At 60.9% G+C, this 23917-nt stretch overlaps 9 protein-coding genes across 9 annotated transcripts; 4 read left to right on the top strand and 5 right to left on the bottom strand.

Moving 5' to 3' along the window:
- Positions 1-73: 73 nt before the first annotated feature.
- On the top strand, positions 74-1146 carry A1Q1_06108 (uncharacterized protein; the record flags this gene model as incomplete). The annotated part of the gene is made up of 2 exons (XM_014321317.1): positions 74-949; positions 1033-1146. 2 exons carry the CDS (start codon positions 74-76, stop codon positions 1144-1146), a joined length of 990 nt encoding a protein of 329 aa, XP_014176792.1.
- A 203-nt stretch (positions 1147-1349) lies between these two features.
- A1Q1_06107 (uncharacterized protein) lies at positions 1350-3010 on the bottom strand (the record flags this gene model as incomplete). The annotated part of the gene is made up of 2 exons (XM_014321316.1): positions 1350-2225; positions 2285-3010. 2 exons carry the CDS (start codon positions 3008-3010, stop codon positions 1350-1352), a joined length of 1602 nt encoding a protein of 533 aa, XP_014176791.1.
- A 1064-nt stretch (positions 3011-4074) lies between these two features.
- Positions 4075-6004, bottom strand: A1Q1_06106 (uncharacterized protein; the record flags this gene model as incomplete). The annotated part of the gene is made up of 2 exons (XM_014321315.1): positions 4075-5525; positions 5578-6004. The coding sequence occupies 2 exons, from the start codon at positions 6002-6004 to the stop codon at positions 4075-4077; spliced, it is 1878 nt and encodes a 625-aa protein (XP_014176790.1).
- Positions 6005-6803: 799 nt separating this feature from the next.
- A1Q1_06105 (uncharacterized protein) lies at positions 6804-8114 on the top strand (the record flags this gene model as incomplete). The annotated part of the gene is made up of 1 exon (XM_014321314.1): positions 6804-8114. One exon carries the CDS (start codon positions 6804-6806, stop codon positions 8112-8114), a length of 1311 nt encoding a protein of 436 aa, XP_014176789.1.
- Positions 8115-8321: 207 nt separating this feature from the next.
- On the top strand, positions 8322-9569 carry A1Q1_06104 (uncharacterized protein; the record flags this gene model as incomplete). Its single annotated transcript, XM_014321313.1, has 1 exon — positions 8322-9569. One exon carries the CDS (start codon positions 8322-8324, stop codon positions 9567-9569), a length of 1248 nt encoding a protein of 415 aa, XP_014176788.1.
- Positions 9570-10974: 1405 nt separating this feature from the next.
- A1Q1_06103 (uncharacterized protein) lies at positions 10975-13224 on the bottom strand (the record flags this gene model as incomplete). Its single annotated transcript, XM_014321312.1, has 1 exon — positions 10975-13224. The coding sequence occupies one exon, from the start codon at positions 13222-13224 to the stop codon at positions 10975-10977; it is 2250 nt and encodes a 749-aa protein (XP_014176787.1).
- Positions 13225-16873: 3649 nt separating this feature from the next.
- On the bottom strand, positions 16874-17317 carry A1Q1_06102 (uncharacterized protein; the record flags this gene model as incomplete). The annotated part of the gene is made up of 2 exons (XM_014321311.1): positions 16874-17004; positions 17059-17317. 2 exons carry the CDS (start codon positions 17315-17317, stop codon positions 16874-16876), a joined length of 390 nt encoding a protein of 129 aa, XP_014176786.1.
- Positions 17318-17757: 440 nt separating this feature from the next.
- A1Q1_06101 (carboxyl-terminal proteinase) lies at positions 17758-18676 on the top strand (the record flags this gene model as incomplete). Its single annotated transcript, XM_014321310.1, has 3 exons — positions 17758-18025; positions 18204-18299; positions 18360-18676. The coding sequence occupies 3 exons, from the start codon at positions 17758-17760 to the stop codon at positions 18674-18676; spliced, it is 681 nt and encodes a 226-aa protein (XP_014176785.1).
- A 79-nt stretch (positions 18677-18755) lies between these two features.
- Positions 18756-20465, bottom strand: A1Q1_06100 (negative regulator of gluconeogenesis; the record flags this gene model as incomplete). Its single annotated transcript, XM_014321309.1, has 5 exons — positions 18756-19274; positions 19329-19358; positions 19408-19593; positions 19649-19850; positions 19909-20465. The coding sequence occupies 5 exons, from the start codon at positions 20463-20465 to the stop codon at positions 18756-18758; spliced, it is 1494 nt and encodes a 497-aa protein (XP_014176784.1).
- Between the last annotated feature and the right edge of the window lie 3452 nt (positions 20466-23917).

Below are 23917 nucleotides of genomic sequence, written 5' to 3'. Positions count from 1 at the left end.
GGCAGGACGAGGCTGGACTTTTGCGGCTGGCAGTGATATCGTTGCTCAACCCACACCACACCCCCGACCCACCATGTCGCTCATCTTCCGCCGAGCGCTCACGACTGGCGCGGGCCCGTCCAACTCGATCCCGCTGGCCGTCAGGAGACGGCGGACCGAGCTCGCCGAGGCCGTCCAGAAGGCGTCCCCCCTGACGCAGCCCGAGAAGTTCACCGGCCCCGACGCCGAGCCGTTCCCGACGCGCATGGAGGAGGAGTTCCAGGACCACCGTGCCGCGGGCAACTTTGCTGGCGAGGAGTCGGCGGCGCGTGCCAAGTTCCTCGAGGTGAACCAGCTGTGGCGCTCGCGTGTGCGTGGTGTGTCTGGTGCGGCGGCTCTCGAGGGCGGCGCGGCCACCCCGGAGAGCAAGTGGAGCTTCTTCGAGCGTGCGGGTGAGGGCCAGATCCCGCTGAAGGAGGGCATGCGTCAGGCTGTTGTCGGACAGAAGATTTGGCTTCCCAACATCCAGATCCGCCTCGTGCGCAACTTCACCCCGCCCGGAGGCGTACGACCCCTGGAAGGCGACCTTCCGTATCCCGACCGGTATGACAAGACCGACCTCCGCTCGTACCTCCAGGCCGTCTACGGTCTCGACGTTACCTACATCCGCACCGACGTTTACGTCGGCAACGTTACGCGAGGACGCTCTGGTGAGGTGATGCGCGCGCTCCGCAGCGACAACAACTACAAGCGTGCCATTGTCGGTCTCCGGGAGCCGTTCCACTACCCTGACGACGTCGAGGAGATGCGCGCCGGCCAGTGGGGAACGCTCGCGGAGGGCGCCGCCCAGGCCGAGGAGCGTGAGGACCTTCTGAACAAGGAGTTCGCCGTCGAGCACGTCAAGTACTACCGCAAGCAGATGTCGATGAAGATGAAGGGATGGCGCTGGAGGCAGAACCATGCCAACGCTGTGAGTTACCCTTCAAGGCGCGCAACTGACAACAGGGAAACACCGTCCGCGAAATCATGGCGCGCCGTCTGGCTCGCGAGCAGGCGATCGCTCGTGCGGCCGAGGGCCTCGCCAAGAAGGACGTTGCTCCCGCCGCCCCGGCGCCCGCCGAGTCCGCCGAGCCCACCGAGCCCGCGCAGCCGCAGGCGTCCCAGTAAAAACCGCAGTAACCCAACTCCACAGTATATATGCATTATCTCTCAATTCTCCACGCATGCAACGACTAGACTTGATATACTCGACACTTGGACCTGTATGTCCGTCGGATTACATTCACAGTAGGGGCACTACAACCAGGGATTATAAACTGGTAATACCAGGTGGGTATCATCTCTTTAATTGTTCGTGGTCTTCTTCTAAGCTATGCGCCGTGGCGCGCGAAAGGCTCGTCCTCGGTCGACGACTCGGCGCCGTGCGTGCGCACCGAGCCGATACTCTCGAGAGGGCTTACGTCGGGGCGGCGGCCGCTCGTGGCGTCCGGGCCAATGACGATGGTCGTCTCGTTGTGGCTCCCGCCACTAGACGACGAAGGGGACGACAGCGCGTAGGGCAGGACCCTCATGCCGATATCGCTAGTATCGGATGCATGGCCGTCGTCCAGGGGGTTGGGCAAGAGGCTCCTAACTTCGTGTCCGTCCCTGCTGCCGATTCTGCTGCTCTTGGAGCCAGCACGGGAGTGCGCGCGACTGTGGGTGCGCGAGTGCGAGTGCTTGGAGTGGGCCAGATCCCAGCTCTCCGCGTCCGCGGCCGCTGCGTCCTTTTCGTCGGCGTCCTTCTCTTCGCTCGGCACCGCCGTGAAACGGGGCACCTTCCGCGGCCCTGCCGGAATGCGCGGCAGGCTTGTCACGATCGACTCCTCCCCGAACCCGAACGTGGTCACTTGCTGCCCCGCACTCGCCCGGTTCGACGCCGAACCCTTGCCCGTCCCCGAGCCTTGGGAGATGTAGTCGCGCGAGCCCTTTGTGCCGATCGTGCCACTGCGGTGGGACGCCTCCTTCCTTGCCTGAGCGCGGCAGGACAGGCCGCCGAGAACGATGGCTAAGAGCAGGATCAGAGCACAGATGGACGACATGACGGCCTGGATGTTCCACGCCGCCCGGCTGTAGATCACGGGCGCGGTGAGGACGTTGCTTTCCGCTGGCCAAGGGCCGGCGACGAGCGTGGTGCTGCACAGCGTTTGAGCGGAAGAAATGGCCTCCTGCACCTCGAGACCGTCGCAGTTGATCGTCCAGCAGTCCTGTTGTCAGCTTCAAAGTTTACTGCCACGTTCGGCCGCCATCCGCGACCGACACTCACCATTACAGCCTTCAGATACTCGTCGTTCCGACAGAGACACGCAAAGTCGGTTGGGTCGCACTTTCCAACGGGAGCGCGGAACAGGCACTTGCGGACACATGGCGGCAGCCCGTCGATCATCGTTTGTGGGCCGGCGGCCGCCGCGTTGGCCTGGCCGCCCTGGGCGGCAGGGCTTGCGGGAGAGTCCTGCGTTGCCGCAACCTCGCCACCGCGGTCATCGCGCTTCCACGGAGCTTCGCGGTCGTTCTCGCGCTTCGGGTACAGGTCGACGGGTACGGGGTTGACGATGGGAGGCTTTTTCTTGTGAATCGGGTGATCGAGCGGCAGGACCGTTGCAGATGGCGCATCGCGCTTGAAAAGAAGCGGGTCGACGATGGGCGGCCGCTTACTGTGAATGGGGTGATCGAGCGGCAATTCCGATGTAGGGGTCTCCTTCGCGCGCTTGATCGGAAGAGGGTCAACGATGGGGGGTTCCTTCTTGTGAATAGGATGACTGAGGGGAAGAACGGTGGGTGTGAGGTCATCGCGCTTGATGGGCAGAGGGTCGATGATAGAACGTTTCTTGCGATGAATGTCGGGATCAAGTGGCAGATCCGCCTCGTCTCGCTTTGTAGCAAGCGGGTCGACAACGGGCGGTTTCTTCTTGTGAATGGGATGGTCGAGCGGGAGCGCCGTCTCCGTGGTACTCGGTGCGCGCTCCTCGAGCACCTGGGTCGGAAGATGCATACTGGCTGAGGGCGAAAAGGATAAGGAGTGTTCTCGTGTCGGTGTGTCGATGTCGTCTAGAGCTGAAGAATGCGTAAGTGTGAAGAAGGTGAAGAGTGGTCAAGTTACGAGTCGCGGGGGAGGCGGTGCTCGTGAATGCAGAAAAAACAAGTCTGCGCCGCCAGCTACAGCAGCATATGTATGCGCGTTGCGGTGCTGGAGGACAGCGAGAGAGAACAATAGAGCCGTGGTCATTGTCACACCCGGCGTGCTCGCGCTGGTTGCGCCCACATCGCAGTGGCAGAGTCAGTACTGCCCATCTCAGCCATATGGCGCCGTCGCATCGATGCGATGGGACCGACTCAGTACGCAGCACGCGAGAGCATGCGTCATGGGTGCCTCTGTGCCAAACCTAGTCTCGCCATGTATTGCTCGTCCCGGCCGTAGATGTTGCCGTGAGTGGAACGTCAGAGAGTCAGAGGATGCAGACAAACAATGGATCCGCCATTGTTCCTGTCCCAGCGCCACAGGCCGCCACCGGCACAGAAGTCGCATCCACAACGAACCTGCTGCGCCGGTCGCGGCACCGATCACCTCGAGATGAGCGCACCGAGCGCTGTGGAGCATGTGTAGAATGGTTCAGACGGCGTCGGCGGCGCACGCCATCGCCCAGCCGCGGCGGAGCCGAATAGCCACATTCGTCTCTAGCGGCGAAGCGCATCTGACTCGTGCACCTCCTCAGTCTCACCGAGTGCGCCTTACGAAAAGCAGTGGCTGTCATGTTCAAGACATGGGCACGCTCTCAGACAGACGATCCAAGGCGATCCGCGACATCCAGAGACGACCGAGCGCTGGTGTTAGATTGTGGTTAGGGATCAGCTTGTGTGCGGATTCCAGTGCTTCCAGACTTGTCCTCGACCATTGTTGTCACCAGCAGGTTCCTAGACCGAGGCACGGATCTCAGACAGAACAACAGAACAGACCTAGTTCGACCCACAGACCGTCGCGGTTCACGTGCGCCCGCTGCGTTACCGTTATCCGTGGCATCCCAAATGTATGCGATCGGTCTACCGTGTCTACTGCGATTAAGTGATGGAGTGCGTTCCGTCGATGCCCCAGCAGCGCCAAATACGGTCGACGACGCGGAGCTTGTCGTCGCGGTCGAGGTTCTGGTCCTCGAACAGGCGGATGTCGGAGAGGAACGCCTCGCGCTTCGAGCGCTTGATGCCCGCTGCCCAGACGCGGAGGCCGCTGACGTCCACAATCAGCATGCCGCGGTCGCGGTCGTTCATGCGGCCGTCCTCCTTCGTCGACGTGATGAGGAGGCGCTCGATGCTCCGCATACCGTAGAAGTATCGGCGCTTGCGGCCCTTGCCGCGCTTCGCACCACTGGTCAGGTTGCGGATCCAGCCCCAGACCATCCAGAGGACGAGGATAGAGGGCGCAATACCGACGAACGCGAACGTCAGCTGCTGGCTCTGCAGCAGAGAGTCGAGCTGCAGTAGCGCGACCGATAGGTCCGTCTTGGTCTTCTGCACCTGAATCAGAAGCGTGCGGATGAGGTAGCCGAAAATCGCGTTCTTGATAGGAGCGCGCATCTCGCTCTCGTAGACCTTGAGCACGCTCTCGAGGTCGCCAGCGTTGACCTGGTCCTTCAGCTTCTCGAGCTGCTGGTCGTTCATGTGATAGTAGTCCTTTCCGAGATCCATGACCATACGATCAAGCGACTCGCGATCCGTCTTGACCGTCTCTGGCGCGACGCCTAGTCCCTCGCCGCCGCCGCGCATCGTCTTGGTGATGTGCTCGATTGGCTCCCAAACCCACTGCACGAGGAAGCCGCGCACCGTCTCCTTGGCGTTGACGAGCTGCTCCTTCAGCCACTCCTTGTTGTTTCCGAACAACCGTCCGGCGTAGTACAAGCACGGCGGGAGGAGGAGGAACGCGGGCCAGTATCGTGTTGCGAAGGATGGCCGGCCGTAGTTCTTCAGCGTGTCGCGGAGATTATTGCGCGCCTCGGGCAGGCCGACGGTCATGAGGTCGAGCAGGGACTGCGCCGTCGCCTCGGGAGCGGGCAGCTCAACCGTCTTCGTCTCGGCAAGCTTAACCTGCTTCTTCGGCTTGCGCTTTCCGACGCTCACCTCGTGGACCGTCTTCTCGTCCGGAGGTCCAGTCTCAAGCACAACACAGAGCAGCTTGTACACACGTGTCGTCTCGTCCTCCATCGACTCTGTCGAGAGCATGCCGTTCGTCTCGCGGCCGGCCCAGTTCGGCGCCTGGCTCGCGAGAATGCCGACACGGCGCGCAGCTGCGTCGCGGGAGAACTGCAGCGCTCGTACGTTCCCGATCATCTCGTTCCGCGTCAGCCGTACCGGGGACGTTATCGCCGCAAGCTGGTCGGAGATCTTGTCGGAACCATACCCGTGCAAAGGACGGAAGAGGCTCCCGCGCTTCGGCCAGTGGATGCTCTTGACCTGGTTCCAGATGCTGCCCGGGGTCAGGGTGCTGCCGACAGCGTGGAAGATACGGTTCGGAAGTGCTGTGGGGTTAGCTCGGAAAGAAACAATGCAGCTGTGGAGGCAAGCACTCACACTGCACGAGGTAGATGACGGCGCCCCAGCGCGACTGCAGTCCAATCTCCCAGTACGTGAGGTCGTCGTCGAGCTCGAGTGCGCTGTCGATGAGGTCATCCGTGACGTTAGACCAGATGATCGTGACTGCGCGAGCGAGGATCTCCGCCTCCGCAGCAGCATCGACGGGGCTGACGTTCGCGATGCCACTGATGTTGCCCGATGGATTCGCAATGTCTTTCAGGAGGTGGGCCAGCTTGCCCATCGACGGCGGGTCAGATGCGGAGAGCTCGTCGAGGGCATCTTTCAGCTTCTTGGACGGGGTCGGGGAGGTGGACTCGGCGCTGAGCTTGGAGGGGTCGGAGACGGTGAGGGGGATGGAGGAGAGGGCGCCGAGGTTGTGTTTCAGCTGCTCCTCTGAGAAGCTCGACGTTGGACTCTTGCCCATCGTGAAACTTGCTAACCTGCGTCCGGGGGCGTTCCCGGCGCAGCTGCTATGCACAGGTGGTGTGAGTCGAGTGGAGTGAGTGTGCGGATGTGAGGAAGAGCAACAAGCTTCAATCGAACTCCGATCGATGTCCCCGTCCGGTACGCGACACTCGAAGGTGAACCGCGACCCGTTCGTTGACCCAGGACATGACGTAATTCGTCCATTTACATTCACCCAGCGCCCATGTTTCGGAGTGAGCCCCCCCACTACACGTAATAAGATGTGTCACGCGATGATATCAGACCACGTGCCTCCACCACAAATCTTGGGAGAAGTTCGAAGTTCTGAGAGCCAGGAGGTGGTACCGGCTGGGTGTGGAAGATTTGACCTAACCGTCAACAACAACAAACAACGATCGACCCCGACCCCGATCACGATCACACGACATGTCGGGAACACTGATCTCGTCCCTGACGTGGGTGCCGCGCGGCAAGTCGCTGGCGCACCCGAAGAAGTATGAGCTGAACGACGAGGAGCTCGAGCGCGTCGGCCAGATGGGCGGCGAGGGTGTGCTTGAGCAGCTCAAGGCGCAGCTGGCGCAGATGGAGAAGAAGGAGGGCGACGAGTGGGAGGACGTGGACGAGGAGGATGGAAACGAGTCGGGCAAGGAGGACAGCGCAGACGACGACGCGATGGAGGAGGACGTCAAGCCGCACGACCCGAATGATCTGTCCGCATTCAAGATGGACGAGTATGACGAGGGCACTGGTTCTGGAGATGGTAAGCTATCCAGATCGATGGAAGCTGACAAGCAGCGATGGGCGCGTTCGCCAACATCAAGGGCCTGACGTACTACGCCAACAACGAGGAGGACCCGTACATCACGCTAAAGGAGGACGACGAGGCTGCGGAGCGGGAGGAGCTCGAGATCATGCCGACCGACAACGTGATCATCACGGCGAGGACAACAGAGGACCTGTCCTCTCTCGACTTCCACGTGTACGACGAGAGCAACGAGGCGCTGTACACGCACCACGACCTGATGATCCCCGCGTTCCCGCTCGGCGTCGAGTGGCTCGACTTTGCGCCCGCCGGCTGCTCCTCGACGAACGCGGAGCGGAGCGGCTCCTTTGTCGCGGCGGCGACGTTTGATTCCTCGATCGAGATCTGGGATTGCGACATCCTCGACCCGCTGTACCCGAGTGCGATCCTCGGACCCCCGGGAAGCCTGGAGAAGCCCGAGGCCAAGCCGAAGGGCACGGGGAAGAAGAAGCGGCGCCAGATGGTGCAGCCGCAGGCGAACGACGAGTACCACGTGCAGTCTGTGCTGAGTCTCTCGTGGACGCCCAAGTTCCGCAACCTGCTCCTGTCGGGAAGTGCGGACGGAACCGTCAAGCTGTGGGACCTGACGCGCGAGAGCCCGATGAAGGCGCAGAGCTCGTGGACGCCCCACGGCGGCGAGAAGGTGCAGGCTGTGCAGTGGTCGCCGCCGGCGGGGGACACGGCCGTCCTCAGTGCCGGCTGGGACAGGACGGTCAAGGTGTGGGACCCCATGACGAAGGCCGGGGACGGGTTCGCAGTCCACGTCGGCGCCGACGTCGAGTGTATCCGGTGGGACCCCCATCGGCCGACCGACTTCTTCGTGTCGCTCGAGAACGGCCTCGTGCTGTGCTATGACGCGAGGGCCATCTCGTCCAACTCCGACCCCCTCTCGACGCAGCCCAAGTGGACCCTCTCGGCTCATGACGGCGCCGCGTCCGCCCTCGACCCCAACCCCCACATCCCCGGATGCCTCATGACCGCCGGCATGGACAAGCTCGTCAAGATCTGGAACATTGACGAGTCGGCTGGCGGTCGCGACATTTCGCTCGTCACGTCGCGCGATCTCGGTCTAGGCAAGGTCTTCACCGCCCGCTGGTGCCCCGACGTCGAGCAGCCCCTCACCGTGGCCGGAGGCGGCTCCAAGGCCACCCTCCAGGTCTGGGACGTCTCGGTCAACCCGGGTGCTAGGAAGGCTTTCGGAGAGCGCATCAGGCAGCTCGGACGCGAGCTCAAGGAGAAGCAGGGCGGAGGCGTCATCGTCAACAACGCCGGCGACATGGGCGACGACAGCGATGAGGACATGTAGAACAACCCACAACCCACAATTATGCACATAATACCCTTAGAGCAACCACGACGCAGAGTCTATATGTAATGCAACAAAACCTACAGGTCTCTACAGCAGCGTCTCACGATCTCACGGCCGCGTGTGTACCCGCTTGCTCTCACTCTCTATCCTCAGTCTATCCTGTAGCTTCCGCTCACCTCCCCACACTCACACCTCGTACGCCGGATGCCTTCCTCCCTCGACATCTCCCCTGCGTCCGACCAGGCTCCGCTTGTACTGGTCCGAGCTGCGGCGCTGGGCCTCCTCGTCATCACTCTCGTCCTCCTCCTGGAGCTGAGTGAGGGCGACGCCCTCCTCCTCGAACGCGTTGAACAGCGTCGAGTTCTGCTGCTGGAACAGCCTGCTGCGGCGCCCGTGCCCATTCGCGGCGCCACCCTCGGCATACGCGGGCGGCACGGCGCCGCCGTTGCCATAGTTCCACAGCGTCGCGCCGCCCTGCTGGCCCTCCATGCTCATGCGGCCCGACATAGACATGCGCGGGTTCATGAGGCCGGTCTCGAGGCTGGTCGTGTGGTGCGGGACCTCGGGCTGGCGAGAAATGTTGAGCAGGAAGACGCCCATGAAGATCGTGAGGAAGCCACACAGGAGCGAGATGGTGTTAACAGCGTCGGTCGTGTTGAAGCCCTGGAAAAGGATGGCCGAGGCGACAATGGTCGCGGTCGTGAAGAAGACGTAGTAGATCGGGTTGACGACGTTGGTCGAGAACGTGTCGAGCGCCTTGTTGAAGTAGTTCATCTGGATCAGGATGCACGACACGACGACGACGCCGAAAATGTACGTGCTGATGTGCGTGAGCTGGTTGTTGCCCGCGATCGTGAGCTTGAGCGCGATACCAAAGCCCTTGATGGCCATGACGGACACGGAACCGACGAGCGAGCAGATCGAGAGGTACACCATGGGATTCTTAGTTCCATAGCGCGGCACGATGCGGAAAATCATAAACGTCGAGAACACGGCGACAAAGCCGAGGTACAGCAGGAACGGCAGGTTGGACGCGTACGCGAGAATCTCGTCGACCGTCTCGACCTCCTTGTCGCTCGGCGCGTGCAGGACAATGATGACAGAGCCGATGATGCAGCTCGCACAGCCGCACACTCCCAGTCGTCCGAGCTTCTCATCGAGCATGAACGAGGCGAGGATCGCACCAATGATGACACTCATCGCTCAAGCGGCGTTACGAGAATAGCCGGCGCAAACGTGTATGCCGCGAAGTTTGCGACTGGCATGTCAGCTGGCGGTTCACATTCCCAGCTCACCTTCTCCCACTACCATCGTGATCATTCCCGCCCACCAGATCGGATTCTGGAGATACGCCAGATCGTCGGCTGCATGTCAGCTGAAGCTCAAGAGTACCGCAAAGCTAACTCACAAGCATTCCTGGGCCCCGTCTGCCGCTGGTGGCTGTGCGGGTAGTCTGCTGGTCGCTTCCGCGGCATCGTTCAGTCCCTGCTTGGTCAGACCTGGCTACTGTCATTGCAACAATGTAGCGCACCTTCTTCGTGATGATGAAACTTGATCTGTGGGAAGGCGTCAGCGGGGCGTCAAGCATGGCTTGCTCGCTCATCGCAACTTGCCGCTCTCTGGCGGCCGGGCGCGATGAGGACAATGGACAACATACCCAATAGCGGCGGATGAGGAGAACGCGAGCGCTAGCCCGATGTACTTGTCTTGCACCATGGCGATGGGGATGCCGGGGTGGTGTCGGGGGTGTCGGGGTCAGAGGCGGGGCGAGCGGGCGGGGGCAGTGGTGGCTTGCAAGATGTTAAAGATGGGAGATTGTCAAGACGAGGTGGAAACGTCGAAATGTGGACGGGACCCGCAATGCACATGAGCCACCGGTGTCGTCGTCCCAGAGCCGCAGGGTCCGGCCACGAGCCAAGCTAGAGAAACGCGGGGACATGGGTTACGCGCAGGCGTGCGGGCGCAGCGGTGGGCTCTGGCGGGGACGGAAGCAAATGTCCACCCCCCTCACGGACACTCGCAGGACATTGGGAGCACTCCGCATGCACGCCACGTACGCATCGTCAGCCCCGGGCCGCTGGTGCGTCGCGCGTCGCGGTCCATGCACCGAGATGCATGCATGTGGGATCGAAAGAGATGCCCGAGAACTCCGTGAAATTGGTGCGTTTCAGGAGGCGTCGTGCCCAGCTAATCCACTTGTTCAACTTTTATGGAACACGTCGATCCCGCCGGGTCTGCGAAACCTTAACACGTGGCGCGTCCTTTGGCCTCATTTCTACCATACGGTGGTTGGTCAGTGGTGAGGGGATGCAGGCAGCCCGCCGATGTGGTGTGTGATGCACCGCCGACGCCGTCATGAGTGCCGAGTCCGATGTGTTACACTTCTCCCTCGCCGTTTCAAGTGGCGCAGAGGAGGCAGAGGCGGTGCGCCTGATGCAATCTGCACAGATTCCCGACAAATCTCCTGACCAGACTGCCTCTGCCCTCGGGCAGCCCAGACGAACTGACGGTTACAGCCATCGTTTCATGCTCCACTGAAACCTTGTGCACCGGTTGAGCAGGGATCCAGCCCCAGATGAGAGGGGCGACTACTCCACGAGTTTGAGAATTTAACATGCATATTGTATCATGAGCTACAGATATAGAAGCAGAGGGACAATGAATGAATACAAGGTATCCAATGCAGGGCAATGCGCTTCAAACGGTTGAGGGTTGATGATTTGCTGTGTATGAGAGATGTCGATTAATCGCCGGCCTTGAGATGTGGCCGCGAGGGGCTGTATATTTGTTTTACTCTGTTGCTGATGATAGATGATACCCGTGATGGAATTACGTCGTGTCTCTCTCGTCCTCATGCCTAGCTCCACGGGAACGACTTTTCCCACTTGACAAACTCCGAGTCTTCGCCGAAGCGACGCTCCATCCACTCGCGCATCGCGACCTGGACCGCGGGCGCGTTTTCGGGCTTGTCGACGTCGTCGTTGATGCACGCCATGGCGAGCGTCTTAGACTCGTCCATCGCCTTGGTGTCGCCGTTGAGCTCCTTCACGTTGTGGATCATGTTGAACCGCGACTCTGTCCGCGCGTACACGTATGCGTAGCGCGAGAGGAGCTTGACGGTCCATGCGCGCATGTTGACGCCGCCGTCGGAGCGCGGCTCGAAACCCTCCCACGCATCCTGGCCAGTGCGGACGTTGGCCTCCATGGAGAAGTCGGCCTCCTGCCACGTCGGCGTCAGCGGGAGCATGGGTTCGGGGCGGCTCCATTGCGGCGCCTCAGTGGACGGCGGGAAGAACACGGCGTCGACGCTGGGGAGGAACGCAGACAGGGCCCGCTTGCCCGACTTGCCGAGGAGCGCCTCGGTCATGCAGTCGCCGCAGCGGCCGTCGCCGAGGAAGGCGAGGAGCTTGAACACCTCGACGGCGCTGTACTCGTCCTCGGTCGAGAAGAAACCTTCCGGGAAGCAGCGCGCGATCTCCATGCGGCAGATACGCTGGCCGTCGACGATGTTAGGGTCGGGCTTGCCGCCATCGCGGTGGTACTCTGCGTCGAGCGACGTGTGCATGAGGCGCGTCGCCAGAGGGTGCTCCCATCCGGCCTCGTCGGTGTACTTCTCGACGTCCTTGAACGTCTCACGCTCGGCGCGCGTGACCTTGATCAGGATCTCCTTCTCGTCATACTCCTCGCCCTTGCGGAGGCCGAGCGCGTCGCGGATCTCGTTCTTCTCCCGCTCGCCGATCATGCCGTCCTCGCCTCCGAGACGGGCAACGGCCCACGTCCAGAGCAGTGCCTCACGCCATCGCTCAATCTGCAGCCACGTCCACAGCCACGCCATCTCGACGTCGGCCCGCCCGCGGCGGCTCTCGCGGAAGCAGCGGGTCGCGGCCTCGGTGAACACCTTGGCAAACATGACCTCGCTCTCCTGCGTGATCGCCTGGGTCATGGCCTTGGGCATGTGCGTCAGGTACCAGCGGTCGCGGTAGACGAAGCGCTGGCCGATGAGGATGTTGGCATGGTTCAGGCCGCCCCACTCGCCGGGGGTCGACTTGTGCTCCGGGATCAGCTTGAAGCCGACCTTGAGTCCGGGTTCGGGGCGGAGCATGGGGCCGAGAAGCGGGTGGTGGAAGTCCGCAAGACTGAGCTGTCTCATGAGGAACATGTCATCGTTGCTGAGGATGAAGTTGGGGCTGAGGTCGTTGACGAACGGGAGGCGGCTCTCGATCTCGAACGAGTTGAAGTTGGGCAGCGAGAGCGAGCGCCACTCCTCCTCGTTGACATCCGCGATGGCGTGGTCCAGGGATCCGTCCTCGTCGCGGGGGAGGCGGAAGATCTCCGAGTGGAAGTGCCACTGGACGTTACCAGGGCTTGCCCAGTCAAGCCACTCAGGGATTTGACCCAGCTGCCACCGGTCGGTGTCGCCCTCGATGTCGTCCGGGAGGACAGGGCGCTCGTCGTCGGGGAAGTCGAACGCCGCTGAAACGACGTGAATCGTGCGGAGGCGTTCCCGCAGCGACAGGGCGAAGGAGCGCAGTCCTCCACGCAGCTCGCCGTTGTCGCGCCAGTGGTGCGACTGCTTCTTCAGCGAACCAAGGCCCTCCTCCTCCGACTTTTTGTTCTTAGCAAAAGCAAAGTATTCCGAGGAGGCGTTCACAAAGAGCGTGACGAGATCGACCTGCGGCCGCTTGGACTGGTGGGTAAAGTTGAGGGTGCCGTGGGCGTAATACTCGATAAGCTGGTCCAGAGGCGGGCGAGTCGTAAGGGGCTGCAGAAGCGGTGCCGGCGGGGTGACATTCACGTCGACGGCTTGGATAACGACGTGCGTCGGGTCGTCCTGGATCATGAAGGAGTTGTACTCCGAGTTGTCACCAGCCCAGTCACCGTAGACATAGTCGGTTCCTGAGAGTGTGCTAGGCAGGTTGTAGCTGTAGGTCAGGAAGGCGGCTAGGAGAAAGATGAGCGAGATAGCTCCGCAGAGCAAGAGCACCACGAGCGGGCGCCTCCGCCTTGTCCTGCGCAGACTTCCTCCGACGTAAGAGATCATCGAGGCCTTCTCGATGTCGGCATCGTCGTTCGGTATGGGTGAATATTTCGTTGATTGTCCTGCCATAGCCGATAACGGGATGGGGACCGAATTTGTGAGCGAACCGGAGCCGTCGTTGTGCTAGCGTTGTCAGGTCGTCTGATCAGAGCCGCGGCGATAGTAGCGATAAGCGGGCTAGGTCAGAAATGCTGGAATGCGAGTGCCGTAGCGGGAAGTCGTGATGCGAATGCGAATGCAATGCTTGCGTGAGTGGCTTATGAACAGGAAGCGATGTGCTGCTGCTGTGCAAGCGAGTCGTGAGATTGGCGCGATACAACTGCGACTGCGCAGTAGAGGTTGCTGCGACCTGCGCGGGGAAGGAATCGGGCCGACGATATATAACGATAACCTTGATGCGATGACTAAGTCAAAAGATTAACGATTTCGCAGAGTACCAGCCTCTGCGTCCTCGACGGAGATGATGCTTGACGTCGTTTTGCCGTTGCGCAGAAGTGTTCCAGGCGTTATGAGCGTATCCTTAGAGTTGAGGAGACGAGGGGCGGGAGAGTGTATTGTGTCTCACACGACAGTTTGTAGATAATGGTCTGGTGGGTAATACCCCACACTCGAGTGCTGCGGTGGACGTCGCCCGACTGCGTCAGATCCGCCAAGAAAAGGGGCTTGGCGAAAGTTTGATATCGTTGGGTGGCAATTCGTTGGTCGAGGAATGGACAGGGGCCTCGAGCCGGGAGTGCTGCGCTGCAGTGCTATTTCGATATCGACGTGGTATCGGGTGGGAAAGTGGTGTATGAGGAGATGTTGAAGACAGCGGTGGGTCGAAAACACAAAAGGTGACAAGTGTAGGGAGGACTAACTAACAGGGGTGGCCGATGTGTTTCCTCGCAGTAGTGCAGTATGCACTGTGATTGGGATATTGCGGCTCCGCCGAAAGCTAAACACTAAAAGGGTGGGAGGTGGACTCCGAGCCGAGGGCTGGCTGGCTGGAGGGAGGGCTGGTCGTACTGGCGGACGGGGTCACACGACAGCGGTCCGCCTCGCGCGCCTTGCCGTCTGTGACCGCTACGGTGCCCGTTGTGCTCGGTACGCTCGGCTTGGGGTCCGTTGCCAAGAACTCAGGAGCATGATTGGTGCAGGCGCGGCATACCGTCGCCGAGGGGGGCGAGTCGTTTGCAGGGAGGTTGGAAGACTGACTGACGCCGGGCCGGCGGGCTTGGGAACAGAGGGAAGGGAGAATGCGCCGGCGAGCTGGGTGATCTGTACCGGTGATCATCCGTCAGCTTTTTCGCCAAGGGTTCAGTGGAACGAATTTTTGCACGGCGTCAGGCCCGAGGGCGCACCCTCACCTGCACCCCGCTCTCGTGGGCCGTGATCCCGGTGCACTCCGCGGGCGGACGCCGCAAGGACAGAAGGATTCGACGCGCCTTTCCTTTCTCCGCAGCAGCACCGCCCAGGATCATCCAGGTCCAGGACCATAAACTAGGATCCAAGCGCCGCACGCACCCCTCCTCTGCGCGCCTGCCCTCTTCCATTTGTCAGCATCCTCGTATCGGCGCACCTTGACGCTGCATGCTTTTGCACTTGACGGCGCTACAACCTTAGCTGAAACAATCGCATTGGGGATTGCAACAGCTGTAACATTGCACCGAGCGACCTCCATCTGGCCCACCGACTTCAATGTCAGCCTCTCTGCGTCCCTTCGCCATTCCCACCGACCGGCGTACCAGCGGCCCGGTGCAACTCTGCGTCGCTTCTCAGCGGGCCCCCGTCCGTCCAGGGTTTCTGGGCAACAGTCCCGTGACTCGCGGCTCGGCGCGGGCTCCCCTCTGCACGCCGCGGCGCGGCGTGCTTGCGTGCTCAAGTGGTCGTGTGCTCGGCGATGGGCATGGGACGATAAGTCAGCCTCTTCCGTGTCTTGTGTGTCTTGTCATTTGACAATCAGCAACAAGACGCTTGCATAGCAAAATGCTTGGCGTTGAATGCGCACCGCCGGGCGCAAGCCATGCAACTGTGGATAGGAGAGGGTGCCGACCTAGCCGACGTGATACGAGGATACGGGCCGATACGCGACCAGTGCGCAGCAACAAGAGGGTTTGTCGCGCATTCGAAAGCACTGTCCAGACCCCTAGCATTGCCTCTACGACTTCGCAAGGGGACAAGGAAGCTGAGCAAAGCTGGATAAGCGGGGCGCCCGCAGTCAACAGCGTTTACTTCCGCTGATCTATCATGGCCACAGAGGTACTCACAGGCGTCGTAAGACCTGCCCTCGCCCGAGGGTGTGGGCGACTTGAGCCTAAGTTCTGCGGGCCTGGTTTGTACTCCCTTCTTTCCTCGCTGCATTCGGCGCCTGGCTGATCTTCAGCTTTAGACTTAGGTTGGACACCGCGGAGGCACAGAGCACAACGTCCACGAGGGCAGGGTTGCAGGGGAACCGTCAGGTCGGAGCCGGACCGTGCGCCGGGCGCACCGTGTTTCCCGCTCAGAGGTCCTCCTCACTGCATCCCCAGTTCGGGCTCATTGTAATGCCGCCCTGCCTGATGCCCAACTTGTTAAGACACAAGACGTGATGGCGGTCCATCGATGTGCTCATCGTGGGGTCAGCTGCAATTCAGACTCATTCAGACTGAACTGCCAGCCTCTTCCCCATTCAACACACACCTCGCCCATGCCGTGTCCCCGCGTATGCCAAGTTATCACATAGGGTCACAAGACCCAGGCGATATCCGGAGAATATCAAGTGGAGCAGCGTGCGTGGATTCGGCGGGTTCGGGCGCCGGCACGTGATCTCCTACAGAAGCGGGCGGGTGGGATCGACGGATAGCAGCTGGGGAGGCAGCTGGCTCGGTTGGCGATCAGCCGCTCGGGCACGAGCTTGTGGCGTGCATTCCGTAGACACAGCAGAACACTACTGACTTTCGATGAACACATTCGTCTTCATCGCGATCAGAACGCCTCGAACCCACTAAGACGTCATGGCGCGCCACTTCCCGTTATCTAATGAACTAGCCATGGTGCGCCGGACGTGAAAACAGCCGCAGTCGACTGCGAATCCAGACTCATGGCACGGTTCAGAGCAAACTGGCTGCGCCTCTTCCTTACCATCCATAGCTTTAACTCAGCTTCCGGGTTGCGATGTCTGCGACTATCTGTGCGGAACCCAATCGAGAAGTGGCAGATGCTCGATTGCATGATCACTGCTCACTGGCTCGCAGGTGAAGTGAACGATCAGCTGTCCCGTGTGGTTCAGCAGCGATCGAGGTCACCCATTCACACCTTTCCACTACCAGGTCTCACTGACAACTCCGCAGCAGCTTGCCGCGGAGCACGCTGCTCGGCGATGACGGAACAAACATCCCACTCCAAATGCCTGGTACTGTGCCACTACCAACCAACTTGTCTGCAGCCTCGGCTGCTGCGTTAGTGTAAAATCAAGTGAGGTTCACCTCTGCAGTATAGGTGCCGGCGCCATCCCCGTAGACGTGCCAGGAGCAATCTTAACAAGAGCGAGAGTTGATTGAGCCCGAAGGTAGTCTCGCCCCAAAGAGCGAGAAGCCGATTCTATGTCAGTGAGACAGTGTCAGTGTCCGAAAAGATTGCGGACCGCAAGGTGAAGTAGAAGACACCCTCGTGATGGTTGTTGCGTTGATAGTAATCCATTATACAGGTTGATGTTACAGTGCATGTCGAGCAGGAAGTCCGTTGCGCGAGCTGAGTTATGTCATCGCTGCGGCTGGCTGCCTTCCTCGGCTGGCCGCTCGTCCTCCCCGCCTTCGACCTCCTTGTACACCAACCTCACAAGCTGCGGGACAGGTTCCGGCCCTTCTTCCTCGGTACCCTTCGCCGAGCTCTCTGTAGTCCGGGTTAGCCACACCTATCTCTACCCTGATTGATGTTCATACTCACGCAACTGCTCTAGAATCGTCCACACGTACGACCAGTTCTGCATGACGTCTCCGATGGCTGGGGTTAGCTTTGGACTGGGATGAGGGAAGCACGTACCCTTGCCTCCATCTGCCATCACGTTTGTGCTCTCGGCGAGCTTCTCGACACGCTTGACGAGGTCGCCGCTCGCTTCCCGCAGTGCTTGCAGGCCAGAGTGCTCCTGTTGTTTCTGCAGGAGGAGCTGCAATGATGGGGGAAGGTTGGCGGGGATCTGCGCCATATTGCCCTACTCGCGGTAATCGATCGACCGAGAGTGATGGTCGTGGGAAGGGGAGGGTCGCGAGGAAGGTGGTTGTCGTTCGAGCGAGGGTGATCGATGTCGGTGCAGTGACGCGGTTGCGCGCGGTGCATTTGTTGACATGAAACCGCGAGTGGTGGCAACGCGCACCGTGGGAAGAGATAGCACGTGGTTTGTCGTCACAACCGGTCATTGCCGCCACCCACCCGTACACAGTCATCAAGTGTCTGTCACCTGTCTGCCCTCCTCATCTCACCTCATCCTTCCCTTCCTCTCGAAGACAAGTCAATATGCCGCAGAAGTGGGTCCCGCTCGAGGCTAGTCCGGAGGTAAGCTACGTTGCCTGGATCGTGTAGCTGACATCAGGTGTTCAACGAGGTCCGTTTACTTCGAGTCACAACGCCCGTCCCATCCGTAATGCCATGGACGCGATGCGGACAGCTGAGACTCCAGTGCCCTCCGAGCTGACAGAACAGTGGTCTCAGCCGCTCGGCCTCCCCGCCGCCCCGCTCTCGTTCCAGGACCTGTTCTCGCTCGACCCCGAGTTCCTCGCCTTCATCCCGCAGCCGGTGCGCGCTGTGCTGCTCTTGTTCCCGCAGCGAGGTGCGCTGGCCCAGGCGCGCGAGGAGGAGGAGAAGTCGGGCGAGCACAAGTTTGACGGCGATGTGTGGTGGGTCAAGCAGACTGTGAGTACGCGCTGTCTCGTCCGGCCTGCCTAGCGAGTAGCGAGCTGCGCACCGCCGATCGCTCGTCGAGACGATGTCACTGTTTGGCTCGACGTGCAATGTGGCAGAGGGGAAGGAAGGAGCATTAGGCCATGCATGATGATAGAATGAGCTGTGCGTATGTCGCGATAGCTGACATGCAGATCTCCAACGCGTGCGGCTCGATCGGACTCCTGCACGCCCTCCTGAACCTGCCCGAGGGCAGCCTGGAGCCGGGAAGCAAGCTGGTCCAGTTCAAGGTGCAGAGCAAGGATCTCGACCGTGAGCTACTCCCATGTCATTGTCAGCTGACGATTCAGCAATGGCCCGCGCCAAGCTTCTCGAGACGAGTCCCTTCTTCGAGTCTGCGCACGAGTCCGCCTCGCAGGGCGGCCAGTCTGCCGTGCCCGAAAACGTGGATGTCGACACGCACTTCATCGCCTTCATCGAGGCCAAGAACAAGGAAGGCGACAACCGCGTCGTCGAGCTCGATGGTGGCCGTACTGGACCTTTCGACCGCGGACACTGCGATGACCTTTTATCTGACGTAGCCAAGATTGTGAAGGAGAAGTACATTGACCGCGCCGACGGGGACATCAACTTTAACATGATCGTGCTTGCGGGTCAGGGCGAATAAGTGTAGTAATGCAGTAGACAAATGATGACATGAGACAACGGGACGAGTACAAACACAACTATGAAACTGGATGAAGGGACTAGGAGATGTACACCTTGCGCAGCTTTGAGAAGCCGCACGTCTCATGCGTGCGCGGGCAGATGCAGACGTCAAAGTTGTTCTTCGCCATCTCGGCGAGCGCCTTGGACGAGTACACACACCCGTTGGGGAACGCGAGCGGCACATTGTCGCTGTCCATGACGTCGCCCGAGATGCGGCACACCAGCGTCGAGTTGACATGGTGCGCCATCGGCACCTCGCGCGCGAGTATGCGCACGTCTTCAGCACACGTCGGGCAGTCGACGTTGGCGGGCGCGTCGGCGTCGTCGACGGGCGTCTTGGGCGCGACCTCCTCGGGCGACGGGGGGCGCTCGAGCTCCGGCAGAGCTTCCATGCCCAGGAAAGCTGAGAAGCCCGGCACCGGCGGGAGGATGGGGTGGATCGGCGGCAGGGGATCGCGTGAGCCGACGGGAGACTGGGGAGCAGGAGCACTCTGCGCCTGGCATGCTGGCAGACGCAGGCTCGACAAGCCGGCTGAGAGCGAGAGCGCGAGCAGGCTCTGCGTTGGCAGTGCGTACACCGACAGGAAAGTGCGGCGGAACTGCGCACGCACCGTCTGCCAGCGGGAGGAGTCGAAGAGTTTCTGGTGTCAGCTAGCTCTTCAAGCCCTCAGCTAAGCACGCTATACTCACGCGATATGCCGGTACACCCGTCGTCGGTCCGAACGCGAGCAGTGTCATGGCCTGGCAGAATTCAGCGAGGTGCGTATTCGCCCACGCGGCGAGATTCTTGCGCGCGTACGCAATGGCGGCCTCCGTCTCACGACGGCGACACAGCTCGATGAACTCCTGCAGGCGTAGTGTGAACTCGAGGTTGGACTGCGTGTTAGCTCACCGTGTGGCTCTCGTGGCTCTTGTAGCTTAAGTAACCCACGTCCATCTTCTTCAGCGTGCCACGGTTTTCACCACACCACGCCAGCGCCTCGGCAACCGAGTGTCGCTCGACGAGCGCGGCTTCAATCCGACACAGCTCCGAGAAGAGCTTGAGATCCACGAGGTCCTCGATCCCGAGCGAGGCTGCAAGGACGCGTGCAGTCTTCATCCGCCCCGTGCGCAGGAGATGGTCGATGATGTACCTGTCGAGTGTGCGGTCACTGGTTGTCAGCTCCAGCTCAGAACGCCATCACAGCTCACCCGTCCATCGGCTTGGCCGGCGTCGCAGGGGTGGTGTTGCCCGAAATCGTATCGAGCTGGGCGGCGAGTGCGTCTCGCGTCTCGCCCTCTTCGTCAAGGAAGCTAACGCGCTTCTCAGCCTTCTCTGGCTGCGGCGCCGCCAGCCCATCCTTTGCCTCCTTGCCGTTGCTGTCCTTCTCCTTACTCTCCGAACGCTCCCTGTAGCTGACGTCGGCGGGTTTGCCCCTCCCCTCGTCCGCCTTCTTCAGCCGCGTGTCTAGCAGCACGTCCTCGACATACTTGATGCGCTCGCGGATTACGTGGCTCTGAGATCCCGGGCCAGGATTCGGTTGCAAGTCGTCCAGCTTCCGCTTCAGGCCGCGGATACGCTCGCTCGCTGTGTCGAGCTTGGATAGCGCCAGCGCCTTGTCCTTCTCCTCGTCGCCTGAGAGCGCCTTCAGGAGCTGCGACAGCTGCGCTTGCACGTTCACGAAGTCCTTCTCGACCTGGCGTTGGGCGCTGCGGTGATAGCGACGCAGAAGCTCGTATGGTGTCTGCGTGTTAGCTCTGCCTCCCATCACACAGCTGGACAGCGTCGTCCGACTCGCGCCTTCCCCCTTCCCTGGCGGTGGCAACACCTTCACCCTTGGTCACCGGACAACACTCACGCGGATAAGAGGCTCCTCCAGCAGGAGCGGGCCGTGAAGCCCCGTCCCGGGCTTCATCGGCGGCATGATGGGTGGTGTATGTTGTTATCTGTCGTTGCCCGAGAACATCAAGTCAGCCGACGTCACTGCAGTGTGGGGGTGGAGATGGGGATGGGTGGCGGCATATGGCGACGGGAGCAGATATACCTCCACTTCACAGCAATGATCACGGCCTCCACCGACGCGCGTGCTGGGCGTGCGCGATTCACGATTGTGAAGTGCATGAGATGCTTAGGACCGAGTTCATAAGTGCACAAGTACAACATTTCTATAGACATCTACTCGTTCGCTGGATTCGTATCGGGTCGTTAACTGTACGGGGAGCCTGCTCAGAGAGGGGTGACTAGGCAGCTCACGCGAGCTCAGCGCTCGCCCAGACTGCGTCGTAGGTCGGCCCACATCGTTCCAACCTCTGCATCGTCGAGCTCGGTGAAGCGGATCAACTTGTCCGACTCTCCTCGCGGCATGGGAGACATGGCGGGGGACGACTGGCTGTTGGGCGTCGACGGTGTGACGACCTGTCGCTGTCTTGAGGGGTCTAACTCGTCGAAGAGCGCCTGGCGCGTCGACGTCTGCCGCGCACGCTGAGCCGTGAGAGACAGGAACGTCTGCTTGCTGTGGTGATACATGCTGTCGTTGTCAGTTGAGCGTCCCTATCCCTCAACTTGAGAAGAAAAAGTCGGCGCCCGAAGGCACCATCGGGCAAGTGCGATGAACCCTTTAGCAACCAGGATCTGGAAATCTCGAAAATGTCGAAATCTCCGCGACCGGCGCTGGCGGCCGCCCCACGCTGCAGACGTGCTGGGGACGCGTTGGGGACCCATGGGAAACACTCACGACCATACTTGGCGGTTCACCGCCTCCTCCTCCTTGACCGCGTCGAGGGCTGCGGTCTTGAAGCTGGCCTTGAGCGCGTGCAGGAGGTGCGCCACATGGTCCACTTTGGGCTGCCAGTGTGTGAATCTGCCGCACGGAGTCCACTCCTTTGTCTTGGGATCAACAAGAGCTGGGGATGTCAGTGGGAACGGAACATCGATTAATTAAACAAAGCGAGGCGAAGGCACTGGCTACTTGGCACTGGTCCAGACAATCGGCGGCAGTGGACGCCACGAACAGTGTCAGAAGGAGGCCAGACCGAAACGAAAAAAGTGGACACGGTGCCAAAGAATAGAATGTGGGCAAAATCCACAGACCCCTGCCACATGACGTCGGTGCCGCAGCAGATGATCAGCAAGGGCGCTCCGGTGTCGGCGGATGCGAATATGGCCCTGTCACGCGAGGCGTGCCAGTTCCCATCGATCCCCTCGTTATGGCTGCTTCGCCGTCAATTGACACGGCATGTGGTGGTAGAGTGTGGCGTGGGAGTCGCTCGCTAATTGCGGCGACCACGGTCACGTCCGATGGTTGACACCGTTTCATCGCCAAGCCCCTCAAGCCCGATCGTCCTGATGCGGCCAACGCAAAGACGACGTTCTCCGAAAGCGTCGTTGACCCCTTACGCCCGATATCGAGCGTAGTGAGCGGGCCCGATCACCGCCATCCGGATGTTCCTCCCGTGCCACACTCAGCGCCACCACCACATCGCCTTGTACACCCAATTAACGAGATGGTACGACCTTGCGTTCGACATAATGAATCAAACGTGGCGGTCTTGAGCAGGACAACCACAGGCACCGGCGAGTTAACGCACACATCCCACGAGCCCGACAAGACTTGTGCGACGCATGGTCTGTATCAGACGTGAAGAGCCACAGCACGTCATACAGCGCCGCGTCCATCTCCTGGGCAATCGCCTGTCACGATGGCGGGATTTATCGTGTCCGTGAGCCACGTCGAAGGATGAGACACGTCCCGGCCCAGAGTCAAACGGATGACACTGGGTCGTTCGACGCGCCTCGGTTTCCAAACGCCTCGGTGTCCAGCGCCCCGGAATGCGAAGAACCAGGGGAGCGCCTCGACACCCTCGATATCCGCCCAAGACACACAGGAACCAAAGGGACCACGAACAGAGGACTCACGGTGGAAGACGTCGGTCTCGAAGTGCACGGCGGGCCGAGCACGGGGGAATGACAGAGGGAACGTGAGGGTGAAGCGGAGCACAGATCCGGCGTACGGCCCTAGTAACATGGGTCAGTGTCCAGTGGGCGCGTGGTGGATTCGTGAGAGTGCGCGCCAACACAAACGCGCGCGGTTGCGTGGCGCGGAATGTCACTCAATTCAGAAGCAAGCGATGGCGACGTTGCGCTAAATGAGGCGAGTTGCGCGACCTCGCGACGCGGCGCAGGGCACTTCCATTCCATTCCACACTGTTTGTGCGGTAGCGTACGCATGTTCAAACTGCATCCGACCCCGTCCGAGCGCTTCCGAGCATACCGCCTGTCAGGCTCTCGGCGATCGATAAGAAGGGGGACGAGCTGTTTGCTCGCTTCCCCGCGTCTGTTTCGGATCGCGGAGCCGAGCACCTTGGGCAGATGTGTCGTCGCATGCTCTTCCTTCACTTTCACATCGCAAACGCAGACTCACCTCGGTGCACGAAGAACATTCCGGCCCACTTCGTCAGTGCCTCCGGGGTTGGGACGAGGTACATGCCAGCGGGGCAGTTGCCAGGGGCGCGAAGCGAAGAGCTGTCCGTCAGTATACGTTCCGCTCTCACGAATCGGACGGCTTCCGATAACGATGGCCGCGGCCTCGTCACCCTGGTGCGAGGCGTCCGGGCGCCGTCGCTGGTCAAGGCAGTGGACATAGCATGAGCTCTTCCGTGCGGAACGGGTGAGTGGGACGGAGCTCGGTTCGAGCTGCGTAGCCGTGACCCGGTAGTGCGCAGCGACGTGGGCTTGAGCGGCCATCGGGCAGCGACGCAACTGGACACGGCACGACGCAATCGCGGTATCTGGAATTATCCAGTGTTCTGAATCGGACCTGGTGCCAGCTTCCAGTGTCACGACAGCGCTTATCGCACAATTGCATCGCGAAGTCTCTTCGTCTTTCGGGATTACGCAATGGAATCGGGCGACGTGCGATGGACGATCGGACAAGTGTCACATGCCTGGCCAGGGCGCTCGCGCGCTGGTTACACGTTCCAGACTCACTATTCTATCGCGATTTCGGCGGCCAGCAACGGGCCCACCTCCTGCGGCGCTCCTTCCCGGGGCATTGTATGTCTGTTAGTTGTATTTGCAGTCGGTGTGGCCAGGGAGGCGAGTCGGGGTTGTCGAAGAGCTCGGAGGGTCGATCGGGGAAGGCGTGGTTGATCTTTATTTTGGCCGTTGTTGACGGAGTTGGGTGGCGAAGGACGAATTCCGTGCCAGACTGCGCGATCCGGT

This window comes from Trichosporon asahii, assembly GCF_000293215.1.
Source record: "Trichosporon asahii var. asahii CBS 2479 unplaced genomic scaffold scaffold00075, whole genome shotgun sequence".
Classification (NCBI taxonomy): Eukaryota; Fungi; Basidiomycota; class Tremellomycetes; order Trichosporonales; family Trichosporonaceae; genus Trichosporon; species Trichosporon asahii.
This window is presented reverse-complemented; position numbering and strand designations above follow the sequence as displayed.